This window comes from Pinus tabuliformis, chromosome 6, assembly GCF_031772625.1.
Source record: "Pinus tabuliformis cultivar Carrire ecotype Pingquan chromosome 6, CPIR1, whole genome shotgun sequence".
Lineage (NCBI taxonomy): Eukaryota > Viridiplantae > Streptophyta > Pinopsida > Pinales > Pinaceae > Pinus > Pinus tabuliformis.
The window spans coordinates 1,549,272,191-1,549,285,560 of NC_142292.1; the positions used below are offsets into that span (position 1 = coordinate 1,549,272,191).

At 35.2% G+C, this 13,370-nt stretch overlaps 1 protein-coding gene across 1 annotated transcript; it reads right to left on the bottom strand.

The window, feature by feature from the left end:
* Positions 1-10,564: 10,564 nt before the first annotated feature.
* On the bottom strand, positions 10,565-13,153 carry LOC149264636 (uncharacterized). The gene is made up of 3 exons (XM_089428704.1): positions 12,902-13,153; positions 12,684-12,813; positions 10,565-11,592 (listed from the first exon to the last, which is right to left on the bottom strand). The coding sequence occupies exons 1-3, from the start codon at positions 13,032-13,034 to the stop codon at positions 10,731-10,733; spliced, it is 1,125 nt and encodes a 374-aa protein (XP_089284830.1). The 5' UTR covers positions 13,035-13,153; the 3' UTR covers positions 10,565-10,730.
* Between the last annotated feature and the right edge of the window lie 217 nt (positions 13,154-13,370).

Below are 13,370 nucleotides of genomic sequence, written 5' to 3' on the forward strand. Positions count from 1 at the left end.
GGCCTCCAATTAAAGTGGATTAACATCTTGATAGAGTTCTTGGGTTGTATATTTTTCAGATTCTTGGTGGGTTTATTGGCTTGTTTTCTAGCTTAAATCTTAGCTCGTTGTTCATTAGGCGTTTAGTTCTAGAAGTCCGAAATTCTATTATTACTGCCCTGATGGCAACATGTTTTGAATATTGAACAATTGCAGTCGAAAGACTAAGTTCTTTTCATGCTTTTACAACCCGAGCTAATTTACAATCCTCTTTGTAATTTACTTTGTAAATTAAGCTTTTAAATAGTATCTGGAGCATTAATTCTAGTTTCCAACATTTTATAAGAAATGGATCTTTATCATGATATAGTTTTATGTGTTCTATAACGCAATATAGTTAACTTGCATTTGAGGAGTCGGTTGTCCTAGCACAGGTTTGCTTCTCATATGAATTCTCAAGAGACTGTCTTCAGCTGGCTTGTCTGTTCTCATGATACAGTCGATTTATCTTTTACTGTTCAACCCATTCGTCTCATATTGTTAATGTTTATTTGTTAAGGGGTTGGGGTTTAGTTCACATTTCTTCATTGGGACAGTTTATATAAATAATTCTGATAATTATCACGATAAATAATTCTGAAGAATTTAACCTACATGTTCCATATCTATTTTGTATAGAGAGTTTTGTCTTCCAATTTTTTTAGAAATTTCAGTGGTAACATTTGTTCTTTGAATTCTAGATAGTTCCAATGCCCCTAAGCATGGTTATATTAAACCTAATTTGGCTTTAGAATTTGTTTAATCGTACTTATTTTTATGGCTAATGGGGTTAGAGTATTGAGACCCCACATCAAGTATCTCCTTTATTAGAAGGTCTACGTATAATTTTTCTTTTCCTCACAGAATTTGCAATTTTCTTAGAAAGTTTCTAATATAGTTTTGTGAGGTAGAGAGGGTTTCCTATTTCTTTTCCAATTTCTATTTGTAACTTGGATGTTATTAAGGTAGGAGTTGCATTCCTCCTAAAGAAAATTATTTACCCTTACTCACATATTTCACTGCTATTTTTTTTATTTTTTATTTTTTCCTTACAACCTGCTAATTCTTGTTAGATTTCTAACATGCTAACTAAATTCTTCTATTGATAAATCTTTTAAACTTTACACATATGTTAATTTCAATAAAATAACAAGTATTACCTTAATAATATAATTACTTTCAATCATATAATTACTTATCTGAATTCTGTAGAAATAATGTTGACTGCTGGTGTCAAATGCAACTATATATTGCCCAATTTACTCCCAGACTCACTTTCAAGACAAAGTCTCCCCCGAGCATTACTTTCAACAAAATAACAAGTATTACCTTAACAATATAATTACTTTCAATCATAAGTACTTATCTTAATTTTGTAGAAATAATGTTGACTACTAGTGTCAAATGAAACTATATATTGCCCAATTTTCTCCCCACCTTGAGACTCACTTTCAAGCCAAAGTCTCCCCCCGAGCGTTACTTTCAACAAAATAACAAGTATTACCTTAACAATATAATTACCTTCAATCGTATAAGTACTTATCTGAATTCTGTAGAAATAATGTTGACTACTAGTGTCAAATGCAACTATATATTGCCCAATTTCCTCCCAACCTTGAGACTCACTTTCAAGCCAAAGTCTCCCCCCGAACGTTACTTTCAACAAGATAACAAGTATTACCTTAACAATATAATTACTTTCAATCATATAAGTACTTATCTGAATTTTGTAGGAATAATGTTGAATGCTAGTGTCAAATGCAACTATATATTGCCCAATTTCCACCCAACCTTGAGACTCACTTTCAAGCCAAAGCCTCCACCCGAGCTGTCCCACATGTAGTAAGACTAACAATCTTACTAATTTACATCTATTTGGCTTTACATCTATCTGGTCTTAACCAGACGCAGCTCTTGGAATCTGTCTCACATATCAGCAGAAAAATCTCTCCTTTTCATCTCTCCTTTTCCTCTCCTCCCTGTCACATCCTCGTAACTTATACATAAAAAAAAAAATTTAATTCCAGAAAAGGTATTAACGCAAACGCATGTAATTTAATGGCAAATCTTTTAACCATTGGAACCTTTCCTTCGCATTGCTTATATGTCAATTTAATCTTCATGTTTACCCATAAGTTTTACAGCATGATACTCATCCGCTGCACGGTGATTGATTTTGGTTGATTGTAATATGTTTTAACACTAACCTACCCATCACCTTAGTACATGGTATGCATTGATTAGGCGCGGTGTTTGCTGGTCCGGTCGTTGTCCTTGCCGGCGCCAGGTCATCGTTTGCGTTTAAGTCTTGGGCTCAAATGTTGGCGGGTGGCATGGTCTGCCTGCGAGGCCATGTGACACCTCGGGCTTCCACACATCGCCTTTCCCGCTCCAGCTTCCCGCGCGGTGTCGACGGTCAGGATTTACACTCCAGATCGGAGGGTTAAAGCGAGCCTAAGGGTGTAGGGTTAATACATAAACCCTCACGCTGCAAACCAAGTTCATTTGTTACACAGTATTGTATTTCCATCGTTTTTCAGACTCCGGCTCAGGTGCTGATAGCCTTCCGGTGCCGTGACTTGCCCATCACACTTACTCAGGTAACACGACACCCCGCCTGCATATTCATCTGCAACTGTTCTCTTTCTCTTTGGGTTGCTTGTTCAGGTTAAGTTTTTGCGCATGAATTTCTCAGATGTTTGTACTAAGTGAATCCCTTGTTGGTAGTGCGTGCAGGCGGATCTGCTCAAGTTCCCTTCAGCCGCGTAACCTCAACACCTCGGCTTTCTCTGGAACTTTACAGGTAGGGTTACCTTTCTTTTATGGTTCCTCCTGGGTGCGAGAGCTCGGAAGCTCCCTCGACCCTAATGCACACTTGTTTGTTTATTGCAGTCCGGTCTTTATGTGGTCGATTTCTCTTTCGTTCTCATATTGTTGAGGTACTCGGCTTATGGAGTTTAGCTGTCTTGCTTAAGCCATGTCCGGCTACGGTGAGTTAAGATACACCGAGGAACTTGTGCCGAAAACATTTACAGTGGCTTAAGTTGAATGTTTCTACCCATTGTGGGGTTTTGGGCACTGATGCCTCTGTTTTAATTATCATGACGATTGTAATGAACCGGATGTATGCCCAACTCTCTGGTTGGTGGGACTATACTGTACATTTCCTTATTTCAGATGTGTGTATATAAATGTTACTTTCCAGGGTTATATTATCGGTGTAATTCCTATCTTACACTCGAAAGTTGTCTGCTATTGGAGTTCCTCATGAGTTGTTTACGTTTTATTGCTATTTACTATAGTTCGCCATTAACATTGCTGCTAATGATTATCTGTTTCCGGCTGTAACTCGACTGTCTACCTATACCTGAGACAGCAGTACTCTTCGGATTTATTTTTTTTCTTAACGACTGATAGCAAGTGAATATACTCGTAACCTCTATTTGAGTTGTGTCATTGAATGATTTAGTTGACTGATATGCTCGTTTTGGTTACACGACAGCGTTTTACATGTTTTCCTTCTCTGAAAGATTAGATTGTATTTCATATAAAAATTACATGGTAGCATACACAGGTTCTCTGTTTGATATGGTTACTCCAGGGAATGGTTCCTCGCCGCCGGCTCACGGCTGCGGTAGCGCATACTCTGGACTGTTATGCTCTCCTAGATACCGTGATGTATAATTCCGTAACTTGTATATTTAGAATTCCTCTGTTGGTTGTATATATTGAGTATTACCTAAATGGCATTGGATACTGTAGGGTTCCATTATCTCCTGCGATTGCAGGGTTTTGCTCTATTTTGTGAAGAATACGATATGTACCGATATGCATCATTCACTAGTTCCTTACTACAGATTCAACTCCTATCTGTCCAGTTTAAGGAGAGAGGGTTGTTGGCCAGTTTTTCTTACACGGCTCAACGGGTTTTTCTGATGTTACTTTCGCTATATTCTTAACTGATTCAGTTCTATGGCATCTTGGCTAGTCACTTATTGCATGCGTTTTCTTACTATGAACCTCCTCTGTATCTCTGTTCTTTCTAATATGTATAGGGTTTGATGGTCTGTTTTTTTTAGTTAACTACCATCTGTTAAACTATATTGTCTTCACGATAATCAGACATTTTAAGTTAAACTATCTCCTGTTTTCACTAAATTATTCATCGTGATAGTAATTTAAGAAATGAGACACACAGTCATCTTCTAAATACTGTAAGCCTTTTGTGTGTTCATTATTCCTATTCTATTCAGTTTCTCTGCAGAAGTAATTAAAGAACATGTAACACACAGTCGTTACCTGACTACCATAAGTCCTCTGTGCATTCATCATTCTCTATTCATTCAGATTCTCTGCAGTTAGAACTCGTACCTGGTTCACCAGTGTCGCATACAGATACTTCAGTAACTTCACCTGCATGCCAAATCCGCTCTCCACCCAACCTTGAGATCCGTCTACAAGACTGGATTCTCCCCCCGAGCCATCTTGCAGGCCTTCAGCCCTCAACAAGATATGTGCACCTCGTGCCTGGTTATCTGGTCCTCACCAGACTTAACCAGTTTCCTCTTGTGTTTCCTTTTTTTCCTTCTTGGAAAAGATTTTCTTTTCTCTCTCTCTCTGTCTGTCCCTACAGCACAGAGCTCCTCCCCCACCACCAGGACTTTTCCTGCTTCAGAGGGTAGTTTCCAATCAGTTAATACAACTGACTTCTTTCTTTGAAATCCTCCTTTAAGAGGCTGCCAGCATTTCAAGAAAATATTTTAAATTCCTTAATAAAATAGTTTATCAGAGTTTTGTTTGTTTTTTTTTTACAATCAAACAACAACTACCATTCTATTTTTTTACCATAGTAAAATTCCACGTTTACAGCTTTTGGGGTCATTACTCTCTCAAAATCCATTATTTCATTATAGGTCCAAGCACATTGACATCTAGTATCATTATCACTGTGTAGCAAGGAGGATCATGTTGCTATAGTATATTTCGATAGAGGAGCAAGATGCTGACATTTTGACAAAGGCATTGTCGAAGTGTAAATTCGAGTTCCATAAAGATAGGATCAGGGTGGGAGATAATCCCTCTCTTGTTGAGAGGGAGTGTTGAAATATGGCAACAAGAATATTCCAATTTAATTTGTCATTGAATTAAATTGTGAATTAAAATCGAATTTAGCCTTAACAACTACTTGGAATTAATTAATTAATTTATTTTAAATTAATTAGTTGGAGAAATTCAAATTAGAGGTCTTTCTGAAGTCATGCAAGAGTTATCCCTTAAATTAAGGAGATAAGAGTGAGTTATATTTGAGTTGTAATTATTTAACTCAGTTTACTGAGTTAAGTCCAGTTAAATTAGTTCCTAACTGTTTGAGGAACTAATAGTGAGTTAACAATCAGTTGATGCATTAATGCACTCAACTAGTGCTACTCCAGTTAACTGAAGATTCCCATATTAGAAACTCATGCATGTCTATTATGAGAAATACCTAGTTGAGATTAACGTTCAAGGACAATGTACTATCAGTTGCATGTGTTTTCTCATGGAGAAAACTCATGCATGTAGTCAAGGATTCATCCTTGAGGATTGCACAATTTCGAAGGCTTGTTTTTTCACTTGGTAATAGGCTAATCATCCACAAGGAACATCCCAAGGAAATAGGAGCTTGGAGGGCAGAGAGGAAGTCTCGAGAGAAGCCAAGATTGCATGTGAGCATCTGTGAGGATTGTACTAAGAGTTGGCTAGCTGTGAGAGCTAAGGCTTTGTATAATTCCTATGTATTTCCACCATGTATGATAATACAATAGTATGGATTTTTTGTCTACGACTTTCCCCAAGGTATTTTTAGGTGTATTGTGTCATTGATTCTTCTTCTTCTGGTTATATTATTCAACTCGATCTTTAAGCTTCCACAAATTGATAGTAGAAGTAGGTTATAGTATTCTGCTTTGATTTATATTGCATTATCGGGTTAACCTATCATAGATTTTCTACACCTACTATGCCATGACTCCGCCATGTCTATTTCTTGGCAATTCGTTTCCGCAGAGATGCACATTGCCTTCCGGAGATTTTCTCTATCAACCACTCCAGTTCAGGTAGTGGGTTTTTCCTATGAAAGTTTATACTTATTTTTATTTTCATCTAGATATGCCTTCTTTAGTTTGTTAATGGAATTCTCATGTTTTTGGTTAGGATGCTTCTGAGGGTTCTGTGCGATGAGGGTTTGCCTCCAGAAGTTCAACACCCTTCCACTTCAAGCCAGTTTACAGAGATCGGTGTTAATCACTTTGTCCGACCTCCAGTTAAAGTGGATTATTATCTTGATAGAGTTCTTGGGTTGTATATTTTTCAGATTCTTGGTGGGTTTATTGGCTTGTTTTCTAGCTTAAATCTTAGCTTGTTGTTCATTAGGGGTTTAGTTCTAGAAGTCTGAAATTCTATTATTACTGCCCTGGTGGCAACATGTTCTGAATATTGAACAATTCTGGTCGAAAGACTAAGTTATTTTCACGCTTTTACAACCCGAGTTAATTTACAATCCTCTTTGTAATTTACTTTGTAAATTAAGCTTTTAAATTGTATCTGGAGCATTAATTCTAGTTTCCAACATTTTATAAGAAATGGATCTTTATCATGATATAGTTTTTTGTGTTCTATAACGCAATATAGTTAACTTGCATTTGAGGAGTCGGTTGTCCTAGTACAGGTCTGCTTCTCATATGAATTCTCAAGAGACTGTCTTAGGCTGGCTTTGTTCTCGTGATACAGTCGATTTATCTTCTACTGTTCAACCCATTCGTCTCATATTGTTAATGTTTATTTGTTAAGGGGTTGGGGTTTAGTTCGCATTTCTTCATGGGGACAGTTTATATAAATAATTCTGATAGTTCTCATGATAAAGAATTCTGAAGGATTTAACGTACATGTTCCATATCTACTTTGTATAGAGAGTTTTGTCTTCCAATCTTTTTTAGAAATTTCAGTGGTAACATTTGTTCTTTGAATTCTAGATAGTTTCAATGTCCCGAAGTATTTTTTACTCGCATGGTTATATTAAGCTTAATTTGGCTTTAGAATTTGTTTAATCGTACTTATTTTTATGGCTAATGGGGTTACAGTATTGAGACCCCACATCAAGTATCTTCTTTATTAGAAGGTCTACGTATCATTGTTCTTTTCCTCATAGAATTTGCAATTTGCTCAGAAAGTTTCTAATACATTTTTGTGAGGTAGAAAGGGTTTCCTATTTCTTTTCTAATTTCTGTGTGTAACTTGGATGTTATTAAGGTAGGAGTTGCATTCCTCCTACGGAAAATTATTTACCCTTACTCACAGATTTCACTGTTATTTTTTTATTTTTAATTTTTTCCTTACAACCTGCTAATTCTTGTTAGATTTCAAACATGCTAACTAAATTCTTCTATTAATAAATCTTTTAAACTTTACACATCTTTTACTTTCAATAAAATAACAAGTATTACCTTAACAATATAATTACTTTCAATCATATAATTACTTATGAATTCTGTAGAAATAATGTTGGCTGCTGGTGTCAAATGCAACTATATATTGCCCAATTTACTACCAACCTTGAGACTCACTTTCAAGCCAAAGTCTCCCCCCAGCATTACTTTCAACAAAATAACAAGTATTACCTTAACAATATAATTACTTTCAATCATATAAGTACTTATTTGAATTTTGTAGAAATAATGTTGACTACTAGTGTCAAATGCAACTATATATTGCCCAATTTCCTCCCAACCTTGAGACTCACTTTCAAGCGAAAGTCTCCCCCGAGCATTACTTTCAACAAAATAACAAGTATTACCTTAACAATATAATTACTTTCAATCATATAAGTACTCATCTGAATTCTGTAGAAATAATGTTGACTACTAGTGTCAAATGCAACTATATATTGCCCAATTTCCTCCCAACCTTGAGACTCACTTTCAAGCCAAAGTCTCCCCCGAGCGTTACTTTCAACAAGATAACAAGTATTACCTTAACAATATAATTACTTTCAATCATATAAGTACTTATCTGAATTCTATAGGAATAATGTGTCAAATGCAACTATATATTGCCCAATTTCCTCCCAACCTTGAGACTCACTTTCAAGCCAAAGCCTCCCCCAGCTGTCCCACATGCAGGGTGTTTCCTGCAAGACTAACAATCTTACTAATTTACATATATTTGGCTTAGACACAGCTCATATCAGCAGAAAAATCTCTCCTTTTCATCTCTCCTTTTCCTCTCCTCCCTTCATCTCAGGTAAAGAAGTAGTTAGGGATAGGTAATTGCCTATCCTAACTAGAGAGTTACATATTATTATCAAGACATTTGCCTCATACACATTTTAATCAAAATAATAAATTTATAAACTTAAATAGTAATATCCAATAATAAATTTATAAACTTAAATAGTAATATCCAATTTGTTACGTAAGTAAATATTTACAATCTTCTGGGGACATCTTTTTATTAATATATTTTGCAATACATCCCAATATTATTTAATTCCATATATTTTATTTGTAATCCACATTGAATTTTATTATTTTATTGTTAATATTTTTACTTATGAAATTCATTTTATATTTAAAATTGACTGAATTACATCATTTTCTTATTACTCTTATCATAAAATAATTAAATTTTTTTACTTCTAATTATTTATTCTTATTCTAGTTAAGTATTAAATAATTTTATTATTATTTATAGTATTTTTTTACTTATTTTTTTTAAAGATATATAAAGTTGATATTGAAATAAATTTGTAACATGAATATACATTTTACAATGTATTTTATGTGTCTTATCTTACAATAAAAATTGAAAATATAAGTTTATTTTTTTTTTGTTGTTTGTATTTTTTCTCAAATTAATATAAAATTAAGTTACTTCACATGGACAATAAAATATTCTATTTATGAACAATAAAATGTTCTATTTATCACTTCTTCTTCATCCTTGAAATAATAGTAACAAATTGAAAATAATTTTTTTTGACCACATCTCTTTTATATTAAATTACAATACTTTCAATTAAAACTATTACATTTTTATCTTTTTAAGACATTATTTTTTATTTACTATATATAATTTTAAAAGAGACATGTCTAAATTCCATGTTGAGCATTCATGGAATCACATATGACCTTCATACGCAGTGTGTTGGATTGTAGAATGTCTTTTTCACCACAATTAGTTTTTTACTTTTTCTCCTTCCATTATACTGAGTACTAATTTGACTATTGAAAGGAGAAATGAATAGTGGATAAAGAATTAGTTTGAATGTCAGATGGAGGAATAATTTGTTCATTTACAGTATATTAGATGAAACAACTTTTATTACTGTAAGTCGATCTCTTCTTTAAAATTTAAATTAATAAACCCCATATAAACCAACAAATCAATTTTCCAATTTATAACTCTAATTGGAAATGATGCGACTTTCAGCCACCTCTGCACCTCAGCAATACGGTAATGCTCCAAGCGTCCCTTCCATGTTGAAAGAACATCACAATGACAAAAACGCACGGCCACCATTAAATTTTTTTCAAATCGTTAATTCAGTGTATAAGGTGTTTGTCAATCTTTCAACGTAACAATGACAAAAACGCACGACCACCATTAAATTTTTTCCAAAACCTTAATTTAGTGTATAAGGTGTTTGTCAATACTGGTTCAGTGTATGCAGTTTTGGGCTTGTAGGGTTTTGACTTTATTAAACACGGTTGAGTAGTGGCAGTGGCTAATCAGCTTATTATAGGGCATTAAATGTCTGGGGAGATGTCGGTTGGATAATCAGGTTGGATAATTGGATAACACGTCAGAGGGAGACTGGGCATTTCCTGGACATTAAATAAGAAATGACCGCTCGAGTATTATAGGGCTATCCAACCTACATCTCCCCACATCTCCCCAGACATTTAATACCCTACAACAAGCTGGTTAGCAGCTGCCTGAGTTCATCACTACTAAATAAATTCAAGTTCTACTCATCTAACCATTTTCTGTACGCTTTAACCTCTGGCCCTAATTTCAGATTCCTTCCACCGACTGTAAGAACTCGACTCAGCGTCGTTACCGAGTGCATCTCTAACCGTTCATTGTTACCCAGTGGGTACCTAATTAGTCATTATATCTCTCTGTTCCTGGATTCTTTTCAGCGAAGATTTTGTTCAATATCTGTAGTTTAAATCTCTCTGTTTCTAGTTTCTTTTTAGCGACGATTTTGCTTCAATTTTTGTACTTGAAATGCTCTTAATACTAGAACTGTAATTCCATAACGATTTAAATATTTTTATAGTATCTCAATCTATCAAGATTCTGTGAATTACATTTAGACAACAAATAGTCAAATTAAGAATCTTTAGTTACCTAATTCCAAACAAAACAATTTGAAAAAATTGGTTTACTGGACTTGCGGTAGACCCACTAATTTTTTTCTTTTAATGTTGTGATCAACTCATCCAAACAACGCGAATAATTAAGCAATTCTTAAATTGTACCCAAGCGATTCAATTATGAGGCTAAAACGAACAATTAACCGGACCTTAAACGCTGTGACAGCCCTTCATTCGAACTTTGGTGTACCATAAAGCTTTTGATGGAAACCCACAAAGCCATTAATGCAATTTCTGCAAATTACAGCTAAGTTATTTGAACATTCTTTTATTACCTTCCTAATGAAGAAGGACCAATTATATTTGTACATGGTCTTCCAGGGCAAGTTTGCCTATAGACCTTTCCTCCCATTCATCTTCGGATTCCAACAGTAGAGAGCTCAGTGGCTGTGCGCCTGAGTTCTCTAAGCAGTCAAGCTCATGGATCCAGTCTTCATCCTGTGCGTTATTGTAAAAGTCTTCCATTTCTTGATGCACACTAAAACTATTAACGCGCTGCATATTGTTTCGATCAGAACACATATCTTCAAACCCATTTGTCTCTTCAGGCAATGCAACCGGTCCCCTGTAGAGATCTTCCGATGCAAAGTCTGTTGAACAGTCAGACGGGGAAGCGAGCAGATTGCAGTCTGGAGAAGATAGGTCGTTCAAATACAATAAACTCTCGGCTAAATTAGCTGCATCTCCTTCAAAATAATCAGAATAAGGAGATTGCTTGTCCCCAAAATTTAACATAGAGGAGGTACAGTTTGTAGCTTCTGTCTGCACGAGGTTATCGGTCGTTGCAAAAGCATTGCGCTCTGATTGTTTGTTTGTAATGGAATCGTTCACAAGTAGGCCGCACGATGAGGATTTTGTCGTGTTTTTAACATTACACAATTTCAAGGCTTCACCTGGTATAAAATTACTGCAGCCATCACCATTAGAGGCGTTTGGTCTTATTATTTCAGTGTGTCTCACCGCCGTTGTTATTTTCACTGCGGTGGCCTTGAACACACGATTTTGGACAGGAACAGGAGATTTTGAGCTTGTACTGAGATTTTTCGAACTCTTGTCTTGAGATTGCTGGCTTGACAGCTTCTTGCTCAGATGAGTGTTCCAGTAGTTCTTGATTTCGTTGTCCGTTCGACCAGGCAGTCGTCCTGCTATCAGTGACCACCTGCATACATTCACACATATTGATTTATAACATTTTTTGGACACTATTTTATTTTAATTTCTGAAATCACGGTTAAATCACAACTATGGCCGAGATTCAATCACAACTATGGCCACTATGCACATCACTATTACCACTATTCACATCACTATTGCCAAGATTATTTTTTTTTAATTTCTGAAATCACTATTAAATCACAACCATTGCCAAGATTCAACCAAAATTATTGCCACTATTCACATCACAATTATTGCCAAAATTCAATCACAACTATTGCCACTATTCACAAATATTCGATTAGTGCCAAAATTCAATCACAACTATTTTCACTATTCACAAATATTCAAACTTTTATATGGGTAATTATTAGTCTAGATTGTAAATATATTTAAAATTTTCAATTTTATATGGTAAAAGCATTTAAAATTTTTTAATTGATTTAAACTTTTAATTATTATATAGTTATTATTTTTTCAACCATTTAAATATAATTTGAAATTATCAGAATTTTTTATTTCAGATTTTTGTGATTTATATTATTATCAAATAAAATTTTTGGAATAATCATATAGTTGTTTAGGAGTTGATTTTTCGAACCATTTATTGTGGTTCATCCTCAGAACGCACAGAGACACTAAGAATCAAATAATTATAGCCTTTTCTACTGCTGCAACAATCTTTCCTGATAATTTTTTCGCTGTTTTTTCCAAAAAAAAATAATCTTAGAAATGTTTGAATTATTTTTATGATAGAAATAGATTAAATTATTTTATAATAAAAATATATTCAGCACCATCAAAAACCTTAAATTAATTTTTAAAAATTTCTCCAAATTTTAATAAAAAATAACCTCAAGGCAATTGCAGACTCTGACACAGGATTTTAATAAAAAAATAACCTCAAGGCAAACAATTATTGCAGACTCTGACACAGGGACACTGGGAATCAGAGAATCAGCAGGATCAACTTCTGAGGCCAAAGCTACCATGTCTGAGAAGCTGACCACACGATATTCTGCATTAAGTTTATAATACTCAACCAATGAAAATAACCCACCAAATTCTACTAATGTTCAGCCGTTCTCTACATACCGATTGCCAAGAAGACGATGCAGCCGAATAATAAGCTCCTCCTCGGCGGGGCAAATGTTTCCGCGTTTAATGTCGGGACGAAGATAGTTCAACCAGCGTAATCTACAACTCTTTCCACATCTCTTAAGACCTACAACACAAATTCTCTCCCCTTATTAGCCTTTCAATACATATGTTGTCTGCATTGCGCATACTATAAGAGATCTGCTGAAATTCACCTGCTTTTTTCGGAAGATTTCTCCATCCACCATCGCCATGAATTCGAACGTATTCGGAGAGAATCATATCCTCCCTTTTGGTCCAGGCCCCGCGGTTGAGCCCCTCTTTCGAGCAGCAAGGAGATCTACCCATCTTGTATTTTCTTGGTCTGTAACTCCAAGGCTGATGCTCTCTCCACTGCCGGAACCGGGACCAAGGCCAGCTACAGGCATGGCCTAGCCTGCCTGACCGTCCCGTATATATAGAAACAAGTAGCCCGAAGAAAACGCTAACGCAGTAAATCTGTGGTTAGTGATGAGCATGTTACCCTATCATTTTCTGCTTCATGATTGCGACAGGCACATCCGTTAGTGAAATCCCTAGCAAAAGTTTATTAATATATTATTCCGGACTACAGTTCCCCTGACCACCCCCTTTCTATTTAAATGTGGTTCCCACTCCTGCGCTTCCATCGAGTAGAATAGAAAA